This window comes from Acanthochromis polyacanthus, chromosome 1 (assembly GCF_021347895.1).
Source record: "Acanthochromis polyacanthus isolate Apoly-LR-REF ecotype Palm Island chromosome 1, KAUST_Apoly_ChrSc, whole genome shotgun sequence".
NCBI classification, from domain to species: Eukaryota; Metazoa; Chordata; class Actinopteri; family Pomacentridae; genus Acanthochromis; species Acanthochromis polyacanthus.
In genome coordinates, this window is record NC_067113.1 from 63,675,803 (window position 1) to 63,699,335 (window position 23,533).

The 23,533-nt window shown below is 43.7% G+C and overlaps 1 protein-coding gene and 1 long non-coding RNA gene across 2 annotated transcripts in view; one reads left to right on the plus strand and one right to left on the minus strand.

Annotated features, from left to right (window-relative positions):
• Positions 1-644: 644 nt before the first annotated feature.
• Positions 645-9,699, minus strand: LOC127535884 (uncharacterized). Its single transcript, XR_007944768.1, has 2 exons — positions 9,102-9,699; positions 645-3,515 (listed from the first exon to the last, which is right to left on the minus strand). It is a non-coding gene; the product is annotated as an uncharacterized LOC127535884 (long non-coding RNA).
• Positions 9,700-10,483: 784 nt separating this feature from the next.
• The window catches only part of camk1da (calcium/calmodulin-dependent protein kinase 1Da), a 133,090-nt gene continuing 120,040 nt past the window's right edge, over positions 10,484-23,533 (plus strand). Inside the window, exon 1 of the mRNA XM_051954254.1 lies at positions 10,484-10,802. Within this exon, the coding sequence (XP_051810214.1) occupies positions 10,705-10,802 (98 nt within the window). The 5' untranslated portion in view covers positions 10,484-10,704. The remainder of the gene's footprint in view (positions 10,803-23,533) is intronic.

Consider the following 23,533-nt stretch of genomic DNA (forward strand, 5'->3'; position numbering starts at 1 on the left):
ATCTGTTACCATAAATTACTTCAGCTTATCATTAGTTACTCTTACCTGTTTGAATTGTTATGTGCTAGTTGGCTACTTTTAACAAACTACATCAAATAATTTACAATAAATTATAGCTATTTCAGCTGGTTAGCCGTTACTTTTAGCTAACTATTTTAACTTGTCAACCACTATTTTTGAGCTTGTTTAGCTCCTTGTCCAATAATTTGAGATAATTGATTTTAATTTGGGGGCTGCACGGTCGAGTAGTGGTTAGCACTTTCGCCTTGCAGCAAGAAGATCCCCGTTTCAAATCCTGGGGTGGGCCTGGGATCTTTCTACATGGAGTTTGCATGTTCTCCCTGTGCATGCGTGGGTTTTCTCCAGGCACTCCGGCTTCCTCCCACAGTCCAAAAATATGCTGAGGTTAATTGATTACTCTAAATTGCCTGTAGGTGTGAATATGAGTGTGATTGTTTGTCTGTTTATGTAGCCCTGAGACAGACTGGCGACCTGTCCAGGGTGTCCCCTGCCTTCGCCCGAGTCAGCTGGGATAGGCTCCAGCACCCCCCGCGACCCTAGTGAGGATAAAGTGGTGTATAGAGAATGAATGGATAATACTTATTTGTTCATTTGTTACTTTGTCAAGTTAAAAGATTCAGGACTCAAGATTCAAGACCTTTATTTGTCACAAACACAATTATACACAGTAAAACGCTCAGTGAAATGTATTGAGCACTGTACCAGACCGAAACAACAATAACAGCAAGATCACAGGGCTCCTCCAAGGTTGCTCAGATAAAATCTTAGAAAAATTTGTGGTCCGCTGCGGTCAGTTTGTAGCAGGATCACAATCATGTGATCATCAGCAGGCAGCTGACTTAGTGTTGTCAGTGACACCATGCTGCTATCTTGCAATAATACAGAAATCTTTAACAAATCTGTGGATCCAGACTATAAGTTGCATCACTGACAAATGTAATCACTTGGTCCTTGTGTCATTTCTGACCTTCCCTGAAAATTTAATCCAAATCTCTTGGTCCGTTTTTGAGTAATTTTGCTAACAGACAGACAGGCGGACAAACTAACGCCAATTGCCACATATCTCCGCTGTTCCTTGGCAGACTAATAAGAATAAAAACACACAAGACATAAATATAGATAGTGGCGGCTGGTGAATTTTTCTCTTGGGGGGGCGCACTTAATTTACCAAATCAAATAGAGTAGGCAACACCGGAATACAAGAATTGATGTAAATTATGTTCATAGCCATTTGATGTGCTACAAGGGTACACCTCAGCACTACTGCTGAGTCAAATAGACAATTAAATGCACGTAAATGTTACCAGCTAGTGAATTTGAATTTATCTCCCCAGTGTTTGATATGATTTGCTCCAGATAAGGTGCAATTGGTACACACAAACCTTTAAAATCGCCTTTTCTATAATTTAACAAATTAAGAACGTATAAATATGCAAGTCTATTTTTTTACTTCAAAAGTAAAAAAAAAAAGAAACAATTAATTTTTCCAGCTTCAAAGAGTGCCAAGTGCTTCTTCTGTCCAGCAAAATCTTTGGAACAACATATTTACATACTCAAACAAAAACAAATCCGTACCTGTGAAACCAATAAACATTGGGCCTTTTGTTAAAAAAAAAAAAATCCTAACTATAAGGCTTAAAGCAGACAGTACTTCTGTGAGCTAACTTTTACATTAACAACCTTACATGACAATGAGAAATCAGCAAATCTGCATATTTACGATCAAAGCAATAAAAACTTGTCACTTTGCCTGTAAAAAAAATAAAATAAAATACTGGAACCATTAGGCATTATACTATGTATAACTGTGCATGTGACAAATACAACCACATCTTATCATACATCTACATCTTAGGCTTTGAGCCCAAAGTGCTTCTGTCAACTAACATTAAATATTTACAGTGAAAATAAAGAAAAACAGTAATTCCTCAGATTTCAGAACATATGAAAATCAGCAGGCTTTCAGTCTAAAGTGCCACTTGTGTCAACTAACATTTCTATTTACATTATTAAATGACAAAAGAGTAAAGCCTCATTTTAGAGATTAAAGCCAGCACCTCTACATCTGTGTTATTTTTTGGATGCAAGTTTTAACCAGAAAAGCACTCGGAGAGCACCTACCTCCGCCAGGCCATCTGTCCGTCTGTCTTAACAGCATAACTCAAAAAGTCATGGACGGATTGCACTGAGTTTCAACAGTTTGTGCAGAAAGCATAACATGCATGCACAGTGTAACAGCACAGTGTTTTGCACGCATGTACCGTTGCGCACACGTGTGACGGTACCGTACGCGTCGCCGTCGCTTCGTTTTGTCGGTCCCGACTTGCCCGGGCAGCCCGAAGCGGCCGTCGCAGCGACGCACACGCGTGACGGTACCGTTGTGCGCGTGTGTGACGGTACCGCACGCGTCGCCGCTGCCTTTCGTCGGTCCCGACTCGCCTGGGAAGCCCGAACCTGCCGCGGGGGATTCGGCCGTCGCCCGGGATCGTTGCAGCGACCTCTGTCTGTACAATTGAGAGATGGCCGGCGGCCATCTCTCAATTGTCCTTCGACCTTCAAAACATTCCTGGATCCAGACGGTGATTTGGATCACCTCCAAAATCTAATCTATTTTTACTCGTGCTCTTCCGGACATCCTGTAAAAATCCGTCCATGACTTTTTGAGTTATGCTGTTAACAGACAAACACACACAGACAAACTCTGGTGATTATGTCACCCGCCGAGTGGGTTGCTTTTTGATTTAAAAGAGAGAAATAACCAGATTAATAATATTGTTAAGGTTTTGCACTAGGTTCTTAATGATCGGGTGGAGCACCTTGTCAGCAACAGTATTACACAGAGGGCGAGAAAACCAGATGCTGGTGGCAAACAATCATTTAATTACAAGATGAATTTCTTCTCATACAATACAGGTTAAACTCCTACGTTACACTCCTCGGGCCTACAGCCAGCAGGGGAAACAATCCGATGTCACCTCAGTCCTTCGTTAATATTCGCTTAAAAAAAAAAAAAAAAAAGTAAAATCCCTCATTAAAATCCACCAGCCAAATCGTCTCGGGGCCGTGGGACGCGGGGCACTCAATTCGGCCGTCACGGGATCCGTCCACCTTCCTCCTAAGCCTGGCTCGTGTCCGGGGGGAAACCACCTAGAAGACACAGATCCACTGCCAGTACGGAAGTCTCTTTCTCTCAAAGCCACAATCACGATAACGTGCACCCACAAAAACGCTACTACAGAGTCCCCGAAGGATACTCACCCGCCAGGCAGAGCTTAATTGCCCTGCCGCTGCGAGTATGTCACGTCGTAGCGCTATGGTTTCCTCTCCGGCTTTCTCTCTCGGCGTCACCGTCTGCCTCCATCCTCCGCGTCGTCCCTCTCCGCTGGGCCACCCTCTGCAGTGCTTATCCCGGAACGCTCTTGTTGTCCTCCATTGACTCCTAAATAGTTCTCTCCACCAGCTGCCGGCACCTCCAGCCCCGCTACCATTGGCTCCTGTGGAAGGAAGGGAGAACCCAAACAGGTGCAGCCTATTGCCTCATCAGAGGCATTTACGGGTAGTGGGAAACTCAAAAGAAAATTCTTATTATAATAAAGAAAACATGCAAGATAATCAAAAACACCAACAATATAAATCCCAAAACATGCAACAAATACAAAAAAGAAAAATATCAAAACAGACAATAAACCCAGTCCCCACTACCCCTGTAACATTCCCCCACACTTTAATGTTGTCAGTCCCTGCAATGTCATGAGTCTCTCTCAGTGGAGGCTGTCCGAGGTTTTCCCTGGTAGAACGCCGCAACACAGCTTCAGGTTCGTCTCTTACCAGTGGCATTTCTGCCGGCCTGGGGGGGAAACCCATAAATCAATGGCACCGGGACCTCCTGGGGCTCCACGGCTGCCCGAGTCGCTACTGGAGTAGTGTCCATCAAGGGGGCCGTACACACCTTCAGGGCATTTCTATGTACAGTCTGTACCCACCCTCCCTTTTCAGGCTGAACACGGTACACCAACCCAGCATCTCCCACCTGTTCAAGAACAAAAATCTCTGGACCCCACCACGGCCACAGTTTCCCTCGCCCTTGTCGATTCCTGTTCCGAACCCACACACTCTCTCCAGGCAACGCCCTAGCTCCACCATCATACCGCTGTTTACTTCGGGTGGCTACACTGCCCATCCTCTGCTTAGCAAGACCATAAGCAGTGGTCAACCTCTCTTGATGATGCTTAACCCACCCTTCTACATCATACTTTCTCTGCTGGAGCCTGACACCCAACTCAATGTCTACCGGGAGACGCAGGTGTCGTCCAAACATAAGGAAGGAAGGGGCATAACCTGTAGCACTATGAATAGTGTTATTATAAGCGTGGACTAATTCGGGTAAATACTCAGGCCAACGGTTCTGTTTGTCAATTTCGAGAGTCCGAAGCATCCCTAACAGGGTCTGATTAAACGGCTCTGCACTTCCATTACCAGCAGGATGGTATGGAGTAGTCCGACTCTTTGTTACACCAGAAGTGTCACATAACTGCTTCATCATTACCGACTCAAAATTTGGTCCTTTATCTGAATGAAAGTGCGCAGGACAACCAAAAGGTTGAATAATCTGCGCCCAGAGCGCCTTAACAGTAGTCTCAGCTGTCTGATCTCGCGTAGGAACTGCCCAAGCATAACGAGTAAACAAATCAGTGGCCACCAGAATATTCGGATGTGTGTCAGTGTACCGACCTAGAGACAGAAAGTCTAAACCCACCACCTCCAGGGGATAAGACACTGAAATAGGTCTTAACGGGGCTCAAGGCTGAACTCTCGTTGCAGGCGGCACACCCTTGCTGGAACTGACGCACTTCCCCCTCCATCCCTGGCCAGAAAAACTGCTGACGGATCTGTGAAAGAGGCCTCTCCACTCCAGCATGGCCTACGGCTTCATGTACACTCCACACTTCTCTGCTCCTAGAACTGGGACACACAATCTGATGTCTCGTCTCATGAGTCTGTGAATCAAACACCTTACGGCACAAGATGTTATTCCGCACACATAACCTCTTCCACTGCTGCAACAGTCTCTGGCTTAGTAAGGAGAGTGTTCGACACTCCAGTCCTCCAGGAAATACATGTGTCTCCACATACCTTTTAACAGCCTGTATATCCGAGTCAGCAGCCTGTGCCTCCTCCCACTCACTCCTGGTCTGCTCTTCTCCAACTCCTTCAGGTTCACGCTCAAGCGTTCCTGCCACTGGGATCATGTCCGTGTCTGCTAGGCTGGGGTCACCTGCGGCTGAAGGGTTAACCGGATATCTGGACAAAACGTCGGCATTCACATTGTTCTTGCCAGAACGATACTTAATAAATCGAAGTCAAAGGAGGCAAGCTGTGCAACCCAACGCTGTTCCACTGCACCCAGTCAAGCAGTCTGTAGGTGGGCAAGAGGGTTATTATCAGTGTACACAGTAAACTTTGCCCTGGTCAGGTACCCCTTAAATTTCTCTGCGACCGCCCACTTAAGGGCCAACAGTTCCAATTTAAACAAGCTGTAGTTTGCATCATTACGCTCAGTTGGATGTAAACTCTGGCTTGCATAAGCTATGACACGCTCTTGCCCTCCCTGGACCTGGGCCAAAACAGCTCCCAACCCTTGGTTACTTGCATCTGTATACACAACAAACGGAAGAGAATAATCAGCATAAGCCAATATGGGTGCTTGAGTTAAAGCAGTTTTGAGTTCAGTGAAAGATACTTGGCATTCAGGGGACCACTGCACCTTCTGAGCTTCAGATTTCCTACTGGCTGGGATCCCAGTAAGCAGCTGATTCAACGGCCCTGCCACCTTAGCAAACCCGGGCACAAATTGTCGGTAGTAGCCCGCTAGTCCCAAAAAAGGCCTGTCTTATAGTGGCAGGGACAGGCCAGTCCAGTACAGCTGAGATCTTATCTGCATCTGGTCTCACGCCCGTCGCATCCACGATGTGGCCTAGAAACTTCACCTCAGTCTGAAGCAACTTACACTTGTCCAGCCTCAGCCCATATTGCCCCAGCTTCTCCAACACCTTATCCAGATGCTGTAGATGGGAGGTAAAATCAGGAGAGTACAAGATGATATCGTCCAAATACACCAACGCGTAGTCGGATAGTGGCCCATGTAAACACCGCTGCATCAACCGTTGGAACGTGGCTGGTGCATTACACAGACCGAAGGGCATCCGTTCAAACTCGTAGAGTCCCAGCGGTGTCGTAAAAGCAGTCCACTCTGTCCACAGGATCCATCTCCACCTGCCAATAGCCACTCGCCAGGTCGAGTGTCGAAAACCACTCTGCTTGGGTCAAATTGGTCAGGGTCTCCTCGATCCTGGGTAGAGGAAAAGCATCTTTATGGGTCACTGCGTTCAGTTTCCTATAATCAACACAAAACCTCCAACTGCCGTCCTTTCTTACCAACACTATGGGTGCCGCCCATGGGCTACAACTCTCCCTGATGACACCCGTTTCCAACATACCCGAGTGTAGCGCCTTCATCTCCTTATACATGGTCGGGGGCAACGGACGATACCGCTCTCGGACAGGGGCACCTCACCGGTGTGTATTTGGTGCTACACCAGACTTGTATGCCTAAAATCCTGGTCATGCTGTGCAAACACATGCTTCCATTTCCCCAGGAGTGCACGCAGCTCCTCTTGTTGCTGCTCTGACAAATCCGGTCGATCCACAAGGCTGCTCACCTCCTTCAGGAGTTCCTGCTCTCGTTCACCCGCTGCTGTATTCACCAGGCTCACTTCTACACAATCATCCCTCAGCGAAAGGTCCATGTACATCCACCTCCTCGACATAATACAGCTGGCCCAGCTTCTGGTATTGGCCTATGGTCAGACAATACGGATGAGGGTTACAAATTCTTATAGGGATCCTACCGTCTCTCACCGTCGTCAACGTGCGCGCCACTCCAAAGCTGCTGTTCTCAGCCAGTCCTTCTACGAGGGCACAATGAGTCTTATCCTTGAGGCCCCTTGGAGTCCAGGCCCATACTAGCAGCTCGCTCTGGGGGGGGGGGGACTTTAACTGCACGTCGACTTGCCGATCGCACACAGCCCAGCAGGCCATCTTCCGTCGAGGTTGCTGCAATGCGGCGGCAGGTAGCAAACGCATCCCTCCAAACTTGGTGGCTCTGCAGCTCCTGAAACAGGGAACCAGACTTCTCGGGATGTTTAAAAAGCATATTCCAGCACGAGGTCACAATGTTCATTCCAATAACCAGTGGTTGTGTACAATGTTCATCTTTTGCAATCACAACTCCCCTTCCAGGTATCATCCCCTCAACTTCCAAATCCACCACAGCATAACTCACATAAGGCAGTTCGAGTCCATTAGCTGCACGCAGTTTGAAAAACGTAGGCCCTTCAGCAGAAGTTATCTGGGAAAAGTGTCGCTCAAAGAGGCTTTGTTGCATCAGGGTGACTTGAGATCCCGTATCTAACAGCCCCACCAGCTCAACTCCTTCAATTTTAACAGTCATTGTCGGGCAATTTCCAGTAAATGAATCAGTGGCCCTATCTCTCTCCCAAACACGCTCAACCCCTGCCCCCCGGACCTCAGCAGCAGGGAGAGTTAGTTTAAAGCCGGCGGTGGAGGCATCGCTTGTCTACAGAACCTAGCGATGTGGCCTGCCTGCCTGCAGATGGGCCTACCTTGTTTGTCCCAGCGATTTATAACATCCGGCTGCCGCTGTCTCTCCTCGGTGGCACCGGAGGTGGCCTTTCCCTGCTGGTAGGCTGGAGGAGTGGTTTCATCTCTCAACAAATCTTGCGTCAATCCAGACACCTGCACTCTCACATCGTCCATCATTTCCTGCTTTAAAGTCTCCTTCCAATTAGCATCCTGAGTTAAAGCAGACACACAGGGTTTATTCACAGACGCACAGGTTACCTCTGGCTTGGGATTCCTGCACTCCGAGTCGAGCAGGAGTGCCTCCTGACGAATGGTGGCAAAGGTTTCATCTGGGTTACGACGAGCATACACTTTAAGCGCTTGGGCCAAAGTTCCATCCTGTAACCCCAACAACAGTTGATCCCTCAGGGCGGCATCGGAGGGGGCGCTATCAGGATCGTGCCGCTGCAGCCTGCAATGTAGCTCTCTCAACCTTAATATATAAGGAGGCACGGTTTCATCTTGTTTCTGTACACAGCTAAAAAATTGAGATCTCAGCACCGGGGTCCTATCCCCATATAGCTGTCCATATACAAAAAAAATTTTTACGAGTATGATCCCTCTCATCACAATCTAAAACACTAAGCTGGCGTTTAGCTTCCCCGGCTAATGTTCCTAAGACAATCTCAACCTTCCTAGCTTCGACTAGTTCCTGTGTGCCCAGTAAACCCTGAATTTGCTCTTTCCACTCACTGTATTTCACCTCATCACCGGACCCTTTAAACCTTGGCAACCAAGGGGCCCCAGGATACACCGGCATCATCATTTTGGCCTCTGTTCAGTCACTGCAGGTGCTCTGAAAACCCGATCCTGCTGACAACGCCAAAAATCTGTCACTCGCCGAGTGGGTTGCTTTTTGATTTAAAAGAGAGAAATAACCAGATTAATAATATTGTTAAGGTTTTGCACTAGGTTCTTAATGATCGGGTGGAGCACCTTGTCAGCAACAGTATTACACAGAGGGCGAGAAAACCAGATGCCGGTGGCAAACAATCATTTAATTACAAGATGAATTTCTTCTCACACAATACAGGCTAAACTCCTACGTTACACTCCTCGGGCCTACAGCCAGCAGGGGAAACAATCCGATGTCACCTCAGTCCTTCGTTAATATTCGCTTAAAAAAAAAAAAAAAAAGTGTAAAATCCCTCATTAAAATCCACCAGCCAAATCGTCTCGGGGCCGTGGGACGCGGGGCACTCAATTCGGCCGTCACGGGATCCGTCCACCTTCCTCCTAAGCCTGGCTCGTGTCCGGGGGGAAACCACCGAGAAGACACAGATCCACTGCCAGTACGGAAGTCTCTTTCTCTCAAAGCCACAATCACGATAACGTGCACCCACAAAAACGCTACTACAGAGTCCCCGAAGGATACTCACCCGCCAGGCAGAGCTTAATTGCCCTGCCGCTGCGAGTATGTCACGTCGTAGCGCTATGGTTTCCTCTCCGGCTTTCTCTCTCGGCGTCACCGTCTGCCTCTATCCTCCGCGTCGTCCCTCTCCGCTGGGCCACCCTCTGCAGTGCTTATCCCGGAACACTCTCTCTTGTTGTCCTCCATTGACTCCTAAATAGTTCTCTCCACCAGCCGCCGGCGCCTCCAGCCCCGCTACCATTGGCTCCTGTGGAAGGAAGGGAGAACCCAAACAGGTGCAGCCTATTGCCTCATCAGAGGCGTTTACGGGTAGTGGGAAACTCAAAAGAAAATTCTTATAATAATAAAGAAAACATGCAAGATAATCAAAAACACCAACAATATAAATCCCAAAACATGCAACAAATACAAAAAAGAAAAATATCAAAACAGACAATAAACCCAGTCCCCACTACCCCCGTAACAATTACATATCCTCCTGGCGGAGGTAATTAAAGGCAAGCAGATGAACAAACCGCTCGCTTCTGCTGCCACCCCATGGCCGGTGGTGTGTAAAGCGATCTGATCGCTCTGATCGCTCAGCGGGGCGCGGTCAGCCTGCCCCCGCGGTCTCCTATCCCTTGTATTGAAGAGGAACGAACTGCGTATGCCAAAGTTATAGCGAGAGTCAATGAGGAAAGATCAGTGCGCCCCAGGCCGGATATGACGTTTCTAATCTGACTTTTTATTACAAATTATACATCTTAGTAACTCTCTACAGGCTCTGTTATCCATTTTGCTTGTTAAAAACATAGGATATACATGTAAATGTAATTTTTAAAACGTTTTATTAAAGGAAGGGCTGTGACTCTACATGATGTGAGACAGAGGGGGCGGCGCCCTAGCACCCTCTATTGACCACCCGCCCCTGATAGATAGAAAAAACGAAAACAAATAAATAAATAAAAGTGTCATATAGTGAAGGTAAAGAGTCGACTATCTATTGTATAATCGTTCATATTTACTGTGGTTTTCTAAAATGTCATTACATTTTACTTCTCTTGAATTTACTGTTTATGTTGTTCATTTTAGGTTTTTATTAGGTTTCGTGATGATATTGTGTTCTTAGAGCTGTGTTTATCATGATGACAATGATGCAATTTCTATTATATTATTGCTCCTGGTAGTGCTAATAGTTGGAGCAATGTATGTACATAAAATGTATTTATAAATATAATGTTATTTTTGGAAGCGTTTATTTTGAAATCCCGGTGATGAAGTGCTGTTGTCTCATCTCTACTTTGACAGCTGCTGTCCAGACGGCCGGAGGGGAGGAGGGGGGAGGGGAGAGGAGGAGGAGGAGGAGGAGGAGGAGGAGGAGGAGGGAGGAGGGAGGAGGGAGGAGGGAGGAGGGAGGAGGGAGGAGGGAGGCAGCAGGGGACACGGTAACCTGCAGGAGGACTCACATGGTCCTGCAGCAGCGGCGCGCAGAGCACCGCGGCTCTCCGAACCTCTGACACCCACACTGGGCTTCAGTCTTGCCGTCCTCCAGCGCTTCATTTCCTCCTTCCCTCGCATCCCTCCTCCCGCAGCCCAGTGTCGGACGGACTCGGGGCCGGTAAAGCAGCGCCATGGCTCGGGAGAACGGAGACACCGGCAGAGGAGAGACGTGGAAAAAACAAGTCGACGATATTAAGAAGATTTTTGATTTCAAAGAAGTCCTCGGAACGTAAGTGCAAGCTGCTCTGACTAACTTCCCGTCAGATATGTGAGATATTCAGCGGTATCTCCTGTATTTGGGGCTGTGTGACTTTACAGAGTTCAAATCATATTACTACTGAGCCTCACTTCTGACTGATTCACACAGTGGTCCTCTTCATTAGTGCCACTGTTCTCCTGCAGCTGTCTGGATGTGTGCTTACTCATCGGGGGCTTTAATCATATCACTGACCACTTAATGTTTGTGTTCTGCCATCAAATCACAGTAAAAGTGGGGGGAAAAACAGAGAATCATGTTTCTGTAATATTCCTACACAGGTTTGTGTTGCTGAGTGAAATTACAGCCTCTTGATGCGTATTTATAGTATTTATTCATAGCACCATTACAATGACAGCAGGTTTATCTTCTGTCTCAGTCATTTAAGCCTGCTGTTTCAGCTTGTTGTCCTTTATTTTTAGCTGTTTAAGTGTGTCATGTGTTACTTTTATATATTTCAGCTTGTCATCCATTACTTTAAGTTGTTTCAACTCATTATGTTACTTTTCACTAGTTCAACAATTCATTCCTTACTTCTGTAAGGAGTCCTTCTTTCATTTCATTTAATTTCTTCTTTATTTCATTCATTTGTAAAATAAAATTTTATGTAAATACAGTCTCCAAACTAGAATGAAAGCGAGCAGAAAGAAGACAAGTTTTATTTTGTCTGCCCCTTTATCCCCAGAAATCAATGACAAAAAGCGAACTTAAAAACAAAAAAAATAAAAAATAGATATATGCGCACATATACTGTACATATCCATTACTTTTAGCTATTTCAACTTGTTGTCAGTTAGTTTTGGCTGTTTCAGCTATTTATTCTTTACTTTTCGATATTTTAATTTGAAGAGTTTACTTGCAAAAACAGATAACTCCTTTTTTAGAAATTTTCAAAAACCTTAATTTTTATTGTTTACTTGAAATAATAATAATTTGTATTTTCTACTGAGTCAAATTCACTCAACTTCAGTTTGATGGACATTATCTCAAGTAAACAATAAAAACAAGTTTTCTGAAAATTTATAAAAATGTCGTTATCTGTTTTGGAAATAAACTCTTCATTTGTTATCAGTTACTTCAAGCTAACTATTTCAATCTGTTACATGTTACTTTTCCCCATTTCAACTTGTTTTCCATGACTTTGAGCTAACTCTTTCAACCCATTATCATTTACTTTTTTCTGTTGTACGTTGTTACTTCTGTTACTGTTAATTTTTTCAGCTCCTCCTTGTCTTTTGGCTGTTCTAACTCTTATCTGTTACTTCTAGATAGCTATTTCAACTCGTTATCCTTTACCTTTAGTTAACTACTTCAGCATGTTATCAGTTACTTTAAACCATTTGAACTCGTTATCCTTTTAGCCCTTGTAACTGTTACATTTTCTGTTTTAAGTTGTTACTTGTTACCTGATAGTTTTAACTATTTAAACTTGTCAACCTTGTCTTTTAACAGTTTTATTTTTGTCATTCGCTGCTTCCAGCTATTTCAACTCATTATCCTTTAGTCTTAGCTACCTGTTTCAGCTCATCATCCTTTACGTTTAGCTAATTATTTCAACCTGTTACCCGCTCCTTGTCACCACTGCAACTTGTTTTCCGTGACTTTTAGCTAACTACATCAACCTGTTATCCATTACTTTTAGCTGTTTCAACTTATTTGTTGCTTTTCACTATTTCAACTCTTTATCCATTACTCTTAGCTATTTTAACTTTTCATTGGTAAATGGTTGTATTTATATAGCGCTTTTGTCCAAAGCGCTTTACATGATATACCACATTCACCCATTCACACACACATTCACACACAGATGGCGGGAGCTGCCATGCAAGGCATTAACCACGACCCACCAGGAGCAATTAGGGGTTAGGTGTCTTGCTCAGGGACACCTCGACATGAGCACGATGGGCCGAGGATCAAACCGGCAACCTTCCAGTTACAAGACGGCCACTCTACCCACTGAGCCATACCGCTACTTCAAACTATTTCAATCTGTCACCCATTACTTGTCGCCATTTAACTTGTTTTCCGTGACTTTTAGCTAACTACTTCACCTCGCAATCTATTACTCTTTCTCAGTTTTAACTTATCTGATGCTTTTCGCTATTTTAGCTCGTTAACCTTGTCTTTTGGAAGTTTTAATTTGCCATTTATTCAACTTATCCCTTAGTCTTAGCTAACTGAACTCTTTAACTGTTATCTTTAACTGTTTAAACTCATTATCCTTTACTTTTCGCTAACTGTTTTAGCTCGTCATCTCTTGCTTTTAGCTTTTTCAACTCGTTCACTGTGTCTTTTGGACAGTTTTAACTGGTTATCAATCAGTTTTAGCTATTTGAACTCGTCATCTGTTACGTTTGGGTTAGAGTTACAGTGCCTTACGAAAGTATTCGACCCCCTTGAACTTTTCAACCTTTCGCCACATTTCAGGCTTCAAACATAAAGATATAAAATTTTAATTTTTTGTCAAGAATCAACAATTGGGACACAATCGTGAAGTGGAATGACATTTATTGGATATTTTATACTTTTTTAACAAATAAAAAACTGAAAAGTGGGGTGTGCAATATTATTCGGCCCCTTTACTTTCAGTGCAGCAAACTCACTCCAGAAGTTCAGTGAGGATCTCTGAATGATCCAATGTTGTCCTAAATGACTGATGATGATAAATAGAATCCACCTGTGTGTAATCAAGTCTCCGTATAAATGCACCTGCTCTGTGATAGTCTCAGGGTTCTGTTTAAAGTACAGAGAGCATCATGAAGACCAAGGAACACACCAGGTAGGTCCGAGATACTGTTGTGGAGAAGTTTAAAGCCGGATTTGGATACAAAAAGATTTCCCAAGCTTTAAACATCTCAAGGAGCACTGTACAAGCAATCACATTGAAATGGAAGGAGTATCAGACCACTGCAAATCTACCAAGACCCGGCCGTCCCTCTAAACTTTCACCTCGAACAAGGAGAAGACTGATCAGAGATGCAGCCAAGAGGCCCATGATCACTCTGGATGAACTGCAGAGATCTACTGCTGAGGTGGGAGAGTCTGTCCATAGGACAACAATCAGTCGTACACTGCACAAATCTGGCCTTTATGGAAGAGTGGCAAGAAGAAAGCCATTTCTCAAAGATATCCATAAAAAGTCTCGTTTAAAGTTTGCCACAAGCCACCTGGGAGACACACCAAACATGTGGAAGAAGGTGCTCTGGTCAGATGAAACCAAAATGGAACTTTTTGGCCTCAATGCAAAACGATATGTTTGGCATAAAAGCAACACAGCTCATCACCCTGAACACACCATCCCCACTGTCAAACATGGTGGTGGCAGCCTCATGGTTTGGGCCTGCTTTTCTTCAGCAGGGACAGGGAAGATGGTTAAAATTGATGGGAAGATGAATGGAGCCAAATACAGGACCATTCTGGAAGAAAACTTGTTGGAGTCCGCAAAAGACCTGAGACTGGGATGGAGATTTATCTTCCAACAGGACAATGATCCAAAACACAAAGCCAAATCTACAATGAAATGGTTCACAAATAAACGTATCCAGGTGTTAGAATGGCCAAGTCAAAGTCCGGACCTGAATCCAATGGAGAATCTGTGGGCGGAGCTGAAGACTGCTGTTCACAAACGCTCTCCATCCAACCTCACTGAGCTCGAGCTGTTTTGCAAGGAAGAATGGGCAAGAATTTCAGTCTCTCAATGTGCAAAACTGATAGAGACTTACCCCAAGCGACTTGCAGCTGTAATTGCAGCAAAAGGTGGCGCTACAAAGTATTAATGCAAGGGGGCCGAATAATATTGCACGCCCCACTTTTCAGGTTTTCATTTGTTAAAAAGTTTAAAATATCCAATAAATTTCGTTCCACTTCACGATTGCGTCCCACTTGTTGTTGATTCTTGACAAAAAATTTCAATGTTATATCTTTGTTTGAAGCCTGAAATGTGGCGAAAGGTTCAAAAGTTCAAGGGGGCCAAATACTTTCACAAGGCACTGTAGCTGTTACTTTTTTTCAACTTGTTCTCGATCAGTTTTAGCTAATTGAACTCGTCATCCATTAGTTTTAACTATTTCAACTTGTTATGCCTTAATTTTAACTAATCTGCTACGTTTAACTATTTCAAACCATTTATCTGCTACTTTTTGCAATCTTACAATTAATGATTTTAATTGTCTGTTAAATATTTTTTCATAACTTTCAGGTATCTGTTTAGACTACTTGTATTTTATTTATATGGATACACCTAGAATACAGGGATTACAGCTAACTTGATATGTGGCTATTTCTTTTTGTGTAGAATTGAATCAGTGCTTTATGTTATCATCACATAAGATGCAGTATTTTTGTATTGTTTAATGTGTTTCAGGGCTTGTTAAATATACATATTCGCTATTGCTATAATCTTTGGCACAGCAGCTATACTGTATATCCCCTAAATCTATTATAGAATTGCTATGATATAAATGTTTATGACTTCAGTTTTCCTACAAACTCCATGCAGGAGCACTCCTGTTTGGTTAATGTATTCTGCACTCCATCATGAATTGATGGTATTTTCATAGTTCCCTTCATTGTATTTCGTTGGTAATGGTGTCCTGCTGTATGTGGTGTTTATATAGGAGGTGTGTAATGACTCAGAATGACTGTGGTGCTTTAAAGTGAGCTTAAACTGTACTGATCCTGGGGATTTTCTTGTTGATGACATCAAGGCTTTAACAGACCGCAGGATTTTCAGTCTGTCATCATCAGCAGCAACAGTGCAGCTGATACACTCACAAGCTTTTTCTGGATGGAAATGAGACCCTTTCACACTTTCACAAAGAAGATTTTACTCTTCAGCTCCATGCTAGGAATTATCTTCTTCTCTCATCCCTTTCTTCTTTTCTTGTTCCATCTTCCCTCGTCTTCATAGTCATTTAAACAGCAGCAGAATACAGGTCCACGCCCCCTAAATCTCTGACAGACAGTCCCTGTAACCCAGCCTTAAGTGTCCGTGTGGCCGCTTTGGTTTCCTGCTGTGAGGACAGAGCTGCGTCTGTTTGGACGGCAGCCTGGAGGGGGACACGCAGGGCGCATGCCGATTGGGATTAACTGCACACAGATTAGGAAAATTTCCGATGAATAGAAAGAAGTTGTGTCACGTTGTGTAATGACAGAATGAGGATGGAAGGCTAGGCAGCGTGTGAGTTGTTACCCCAAAACATGTGAAATTCAGACCGGATGTGAAGGACACAAACTCTCTCACTTTGGATGCAGACTGTTGCGGGACTCAGTGATCCAAGTCGGCCATGTTGCAGGCACACATTAACCAGAGCTGCTGACGGATCTTTGAACCTGACGCATCAGCAGAAAGGGGGAAGCAAGAAGGAGTGTGTATATGTTTAGGAGAGGAGGAAGAGGAGAGGTGGCTGTGTTGACTGGATCTGAAACAGATGAATTCTGCTTGGTGTGATGAAGCAGGCAGAGTAGGAATGAAATCTGCAGCCTGGAACCAATCATAAAATTGTTGTCCGAAATGTATTCGCTGACTGGATGATCAGCCAGTGAGAGACTGTCAGCAGTGACCGTGAAGCAAAGAAAATGTTTGCAGGGGAGACAAGTTACTTCTGCTAACGGTGGTGCTGTGTTCGGGTGTAGTAGCACCATGTGGGAAATGTAATTTTCAGAATATTACTGCAGCGTTAGAGTGCTGTCTGCGTCAGCGTTTTTGAGCTGTATGTGTGCTGACAGAATGAGATGTCACAGACCTGACACCGAGCTTTGTCTCCTCACTGTGGGTCATCCTCGTCTCTCTGGGCCAGCGTGTGCATTTGTGTAAAGATGTGTGGGTGCATTTGTGTGCATATGTGTGTGTACTTAAACACCTCTTCTGCTCTGGGCCCTTATGCCGTTTTTCCAGTGTGTGACATATTTTTCAGCCCCCTAACTCAGGATAAACCTCATTAGGATTAGCTTATGCTGGCAGCTGTGTGTGTGTGTGCAATCATGTACATGAGGATCTCCTTGGTGTCTTATTACCTCCCTGGTGTGTGTGCTGTGTGCCCTGTTGCTCCCTGCTCAATAATTCAATACTAACAGGAGTGTGTTCTTTGTGTGTGCACATCTGTTTGTGTGTGTGCGCCTCAGGTAGGCTGCAGCTCTCAGCAGGAGGGATCACAGCGAACACAGCGAGGAAGAACTAGAAAAGGCTAAGATGTTTTTTTCTGGCGATCATGTCTACGAAAACACACTTCAAAAACTTTTCTTTCAGATTTAGTTAGTTTAGCGTGAATGTAGCTAATGGGCTTGTTAACTTAGGGTACCGTAGAGAACATAACATAGTTTCCATTAAGTTGACAGAAATAAGGTTTTACAAATCACTGAATAAAAACAATTTTTCGGGAGTGCTACTGACTGAAACCGTGGTCATTTAGCAGAGTTTAATGTCCCCAACTCTTCGTTCATTTGCAGTATTGACCAACTGAAAAAAAACTGAGGAGACAATTTGAGACATGAAAAGAAAGAAATGTGAGTCACAAATAGTGGTGCAACGGATCGTCATTGATCCGTCATCCGTTCGGATCGACGTCATCGGTTCGGCAAACACATGACCCGCAGATCGATTTCTGAAAAAAAAAAAAAAAAAAAAAGTTGTGCTCCGTCCGCACGCAGCTTGTGGCGAGCGGAGAAAGGAAGAGAGCAGACATGGCGAGTACGGTTGGCCCGAATAGTGGTTTCTGGCCTCCGAATATTCGGGCCCTGTTAAAGACGAATATCCGAATATCCCATAACGTCCGAGGGTGGAGGGTGGGGGTTGGGGGGTTGGGTGGGGGGTGGTTTCGGGGGGTGGGAGCGGAGCTTGTGGCGGAGGCCATAGACATATATAGGTAGACGCCTCATAGGCTGTCGAGAGACGTGCTTACAGCGCCGCCATCTTGGACCGGGGCCAGCCGAGGCAGCGGTGCATAGAAGTCTATGGAGGAGAGAGGTACTGCTGAATCTAAAAGTGGAATTATTCGCCGAATTTTGAACCGATTGCCAAACTGTTTGATTTTTAGAAACGTCATACGTGTAGCTACTATACAAAGTGCTCGGATATTTTTTTACAATGCTGGTTTTGCCACTCAACACTTAGATGCCGGACTTCTGTTCAGCCTATGGATGCTCTAATGAGCGCTGTAAGGAAACAAGAGCTCGTGGGATTACTTTTCACATGTAAGATGTATGTAAGGAATAATATATTGTTAGCAGGTTGTCATAGCTAGAGTGAAATAAACGCCGAGAAGACGGATAGAACCCCTCAGCTCCGTGTCTGGCTTCTACTACCCATGATCTAACCAGCTCTCTGCATCATCCTGTGCAACCCGGTCTCACAAGGATTCGTGAAACTATCACGTAAATTAATCTATGGTTACGTGCGCACCAACACGATTTCTCATATTTTACGTGTTGCTCACAACGAAATTCAAACCAATGTATTTCAAGCGGAGGACTTTTCATGCCACTCAGAACGTATTTCAAACGAATATTTTCAATGTAAAAGCGTTGCGAATCCAACGCTATATTTTGCATTACATCGTCCCATACATATAATGTGATGCCTTTATTTTTGCTGCAGGATTTGGGTATTTGAGATTAAAAAACGTTAGTGTTTGTTTGTTTGCAAACGGGTTTGATTTTGTTTTCATATCTGAGTCTTAATCACACCTGAACAGAACGTTTAATTAATCAAATATTCCTCGTGTGTCATGTTTCTCCTCGGTCAGATTTAAGCGAGTTACGTAGGGCATTTTAAATCGGTATATTATATTTTTAATGTAAAAGCATTGCGAATCCAACGCTATATTTTGCATTCGCAGGAGCCGGCAATTAGATGGGGCTTCGGGCCAAAATTTGTGTAAACATTATTTGGCCATTTGACCGACGGGCCGGTGCGCTGGTATTTATTAAATAATTTTGATGAGTGGGTGTCCGATGCCTGTATAGCTCAGCACGTTAAGCAGGTGACTCATGCACAAGAGCTGGTCTCGGACGCGGGTTCGATTCCGGTCTGCTTTATTATAATATTTTGTAAGTTTTTCATACACAAATGCAGATTTCTAAACGGACTGCTGTAAAACTTTTTAACATGATTGAAGATATCAAACTCATGGACAACTCCTAACCCATTGGACATTCATGCCGACAGACTCCTGTTTCAATTTAAAAAAAAGCAAAACAAAACAAAACGTGCAGCACTTCGGCACCTTTCTTCTTCGGTGGTGTCTGTGTAAAACAATGTCCAACATGCAAACAGCACACCTAGCGCCATGAAGCACAAAATGCAGGTGTAAATCAATGGGGTGCTGAACATAGTAATATTCATAGCGGGAATAATAGACAATAATAATAATGATAGGTAATAGAATATTCTGAAATTAAGCTCGACTGTAGACAGGTATTTTGCAAACACTGTGAACACACACACACACTAATATATGTTAGAGAAGCAGATAATGGCAGTAAAGTCAATTATTTTAATAATTTGAAGAGACAATATATGATTACGCTATATATACATATATAAACAAAATACTGACTAATGAACACATATTTCTATATAAAACTATATATATATATATATATATATATAATATTTTCTGACATATCTTTTTAATATATATGTATGAATTATATTGATAGTCTATATGTGATTTATATAATAATTTTCTCTGATATGTAACTTCTATCTATTGTTTTATATAAAAATATGTGTTCATTAGTCAGTATTTTGTTTATATATGTGTATATAGCGTAATCATATATTGTCTCTTCAAATTATTAAAATAATTGACTTTGCTGCCATTATCTGCTTCTCTAACATATATTAGTGTGTGTGTGTTTACAGTGTTTGCAAAATACCTGTCTACAGTCCAGCTTAATATCAGAATATTCTATTACTGTTAATCCCACTATGAATATTAAAATACGCCGAACCATTTGTCCTGTATCATAGCTACATGTATGACGTTTGCAGCAAAAAAATTAAAAAATGCGTGAAAATCAGTTTAATATTCAGAGTTAAGATGGATTAAATGCGCTGTCAAACAGCGCTGAGTGGAGCGGATGACCGGACCAAGATGGCGGCCCCGCCGCTCGTCAGCCCCAATAGGCAGTAGCGGTCGATGCGGCGTCTACTCTTTATTATGTCTACGGTGCTGAATGCTCTGGGAGCAAGTCTGCAGTGAAAACACTTTTGAAGGGGTCAAGGGTCACTAAATCAAGGTTCAAAGGTTCAAAGGTTCACTTTATTGTCGTATCATTCCACATTTGCACATGAAACAATATGAAATTTGACCCTGGTCCCAGTTTCAGCCATCAAAAAAATATAAAAACTCTCTCATAAAGACAATATAAGTATAAAGAGACACACTAATATATACAAATCTGCAACATAGATATATGTGCAGTGAACCAACAGTTTGTGCAATATTTAGTAGGTAAATGAATAAAGAGCCTAGTCCAGCAGTGCAGTGTGTGTATGAATGTGTGTATGCTTGTGTGTGTATGTGGGGATGCGTGCATGCATGTGTATTTGCGGGGGAGAGGTGGTGATGATATGAAAACAGAGTCTACAGAGACCTGTTCAGTAGCCCGACAGCTTCGCGGAAGAAGACTTCAAATGAAGGAGACATTTTGTGCAACAAGTATCATAAAAGTCATTCCCGGTGGAATTCAAGTCTGATATTGTGTGGAACTATTCAGAGCAGTCACATGAAGCACTGTATCTGTTTTCAAGGGTCTAGCCCCACGGGAACCCGCGTTTTTCAGCAGTGAGGCCTAGTACTAGTGGAGAAGCCTGAAGCCTTCAGACATGTAAAAAAAATTCCTGCTTGGCCATTTTTGGGTCTAGTGACACCAAATCCTACACGCTCCTAGTAGACCACCTCCTGACCTTGCATATTTTTTTTCAGAGAGTTTACTCAAAAGGGGCTTGATCATGGCCCTGTTTCTTACTCTACGGTTAACCCTTTAATGTCCAAATGCTTCAAAATGGGCTAAAAAGGTCAAAATCTCGCACAATCCTAAACCAATTTGGACCAAACTACACAGGTTCTATATACAGAGGCTAATGTGAACGCTCATGCACGTTTCAGACCTCCAGGAGCCCTGAAGAAGGAATGAGGGCCAAAAAAAACCAACACGTTTTTTCATAAATGTCCCTCTTTTGCTCTCATTTCTCTTCTGTAACACTCAGAGAGCTGAAACCTGGGATCTGGTACCTCTGAAACATCTAAAATCTAAATCCACTGGAACTGTTTTGCTAGCCCCTCCCAAACCGGAAGTAGCTCCAGGAACGACCTAGAGACTTGTGCTTCAAATCAATTGTTCACCAAGGTCACCTGAATCACCCCTAAAAGTTCCAGCTCATTTGATGCAAAAATGACCGATTTGTGGGGCTTCATAGTCCAAAAATGTCAAACTTTGACCCTGCGCCAGGGGTCACAGGAAGGTCACAGAGACACCAAACCAGCACAGTTCAGCTCCAAATATAGCCTAGTATAACATACTAAAAGATCAGCCCCAGGGTCCCAGTAGAAAAATCTGACCAAGTGTTCATGTTTGAAAATCAGGTCTTGTCAGACTTTTAAACCCTGAGAGCCTTCTGCCAGTGGAATGAGACCCTCACCCTCATTTTTTACCCAAACGGGACGAAATCTTAACCACAAGTACTAGGGCCCCCGGTGAGTCGGTATGTACAATTTCAGCCTCCTAGGTCAACAGGGGGCCAGATGGTACCATGTTGAAGTTTGGAGAATGGAGAACACACCTACTCAAGTCAAATATTAGGTACCATCTGGTCCCCTGTTGACCTAGGAGGCTGAAATTGTACATACCGACTCACCGGGGGCCCTAGTACTTGTGGTTAAGATTTCGTCCCGTTTGGGTAAAAAATGAGGGTGAGGGTCTCATTCCACTGGCAGAAGGCTCTCAGGGTTTAAAAGTCTGACAAGACCTGATTTTCAAACATGAACACTTGGTCAGATTTTTCTACTGGGACCCTGGGGCTGATCTTTTAGTATGTTATACTAGGCTATATTTGGAGCTGAACTGTGCTGGTTTGGTGTCTCTGTGACCTTCCTGTGACCCCTGGCGCAGGGTCAAAGTTTGACATTTTTGGACTATGAAGCCCCACAAATCGGTCATTTTTGCATCAAATGAGCTGGAACTTTTAGGGGTGATTCAGGTGACCTTGGTGAACAATTGATTTGAAGCACAAGTCTCTAGGTCATTCCTGGAGCTACTTCCGGTTTGGGAGGGGCTAGCAAAACAGTTCCAGTGGATTTAGATTTTAGATGTTTCAGAGGTACCAGATCCCAGGTTTCAGCTCTCTGAGTGTTACAGAAGAGAAATGAGAGCAAAAGAGGGACATTTATGAAAAAACGTGTTTTGTTTTTTTTTGGCCCTCATTCCTTCTTCAGGGCTCCTGGAGGTCTGAAACGTGCATGAGCGTTCACATTAGCCTCTGTATATAGAACCTGTGTAGTTTGGTCCAAATTGGTTTAGGATTGTGCGAGATTTTGACCTTTTTAGCCCATTTTGAAGCATTTGGACATTAAAGGGTTAACCGTAGAGTAAGAAACAGGGCCATGATCGAGCCCCTTTTGAGTAAACTCTCTGAAAAAAAATATGCAAGGTCAGGAGGTGGTCTACTAGGAGCGTGTAGGATTTGGTGTCACTAGACCCAAAAATGACCGAGCAGGAATTTTTTTTTACATGTCTGAAGGCCTCAGGCTTCTCCACTAGTACTAGGCCTCACTGCTGAAAAACGCGGGTTCCCGTTGGGGTAGACCCTTGAAAACAGATACAGTGCTTCATGTGACTGCTCTGAATAGTCCCACACAATATCAGACTTGAATTCCACCGGGAATGACTTTTATGATACTTGTTGCACAAAATGTCTCCTTCATTTGAAGTCTTCTTCCGCGAAGCTGTCGGGCTACTGAACAGGTCTCTGTAGACTCTGTTTTCATATCATCGCCACCTCTCCCCCGCAAATACACATGCATGCACGCATCCCCACATACACACACAAGCATACACACATTCATACACACACTGCACTACTGGACTAGGCTCTTTATTCATTTACCTACTAAATATTGCACACACTGTTGGTTCACTGCACATATATCTATGTTGCAGATTTGTATATATTAGTGTGTCTCTTTATACTTATATTGTCTTTATGAGAGAGTTTTTATATTTTTTTGATGGCTGAAACTGGGACCAGGGTCAAATTTCATATTGTTTCATGTGCAAATGTGGAATGATACGACAATAAAGTGAACCTTTGAACCTTTGAACCTTGATTTAGTGACCCTTGACCCCTTCAAAAGTGTTTTCACTGCAGACTTGCTCCCAGAGCATTCAGCACCGTAGACATAATAAAGAGTAGACGCCGCATCGACCGCTACTGCCTATTGGGGCTGACGAGCGGCGGGGCCGCCATCTTGGTCCGGTCATCCGCTCCACTCAGCGCTGTTTGACAGCGCATTTAATCCATCTTAACTCTGAATATTAAACTGATTTTCACGCGTTTTTTAATTTTTTTGCTGCAAACGTCATACATGTAGCTATGATACAGGACAAATGGTTCGGCGTATTTTAATATTCATAGTGGGATTAACAGTAATAGAATATTCTGATATTAAGCTGGACTGTAGACAGGTATTTTGCAAACACTG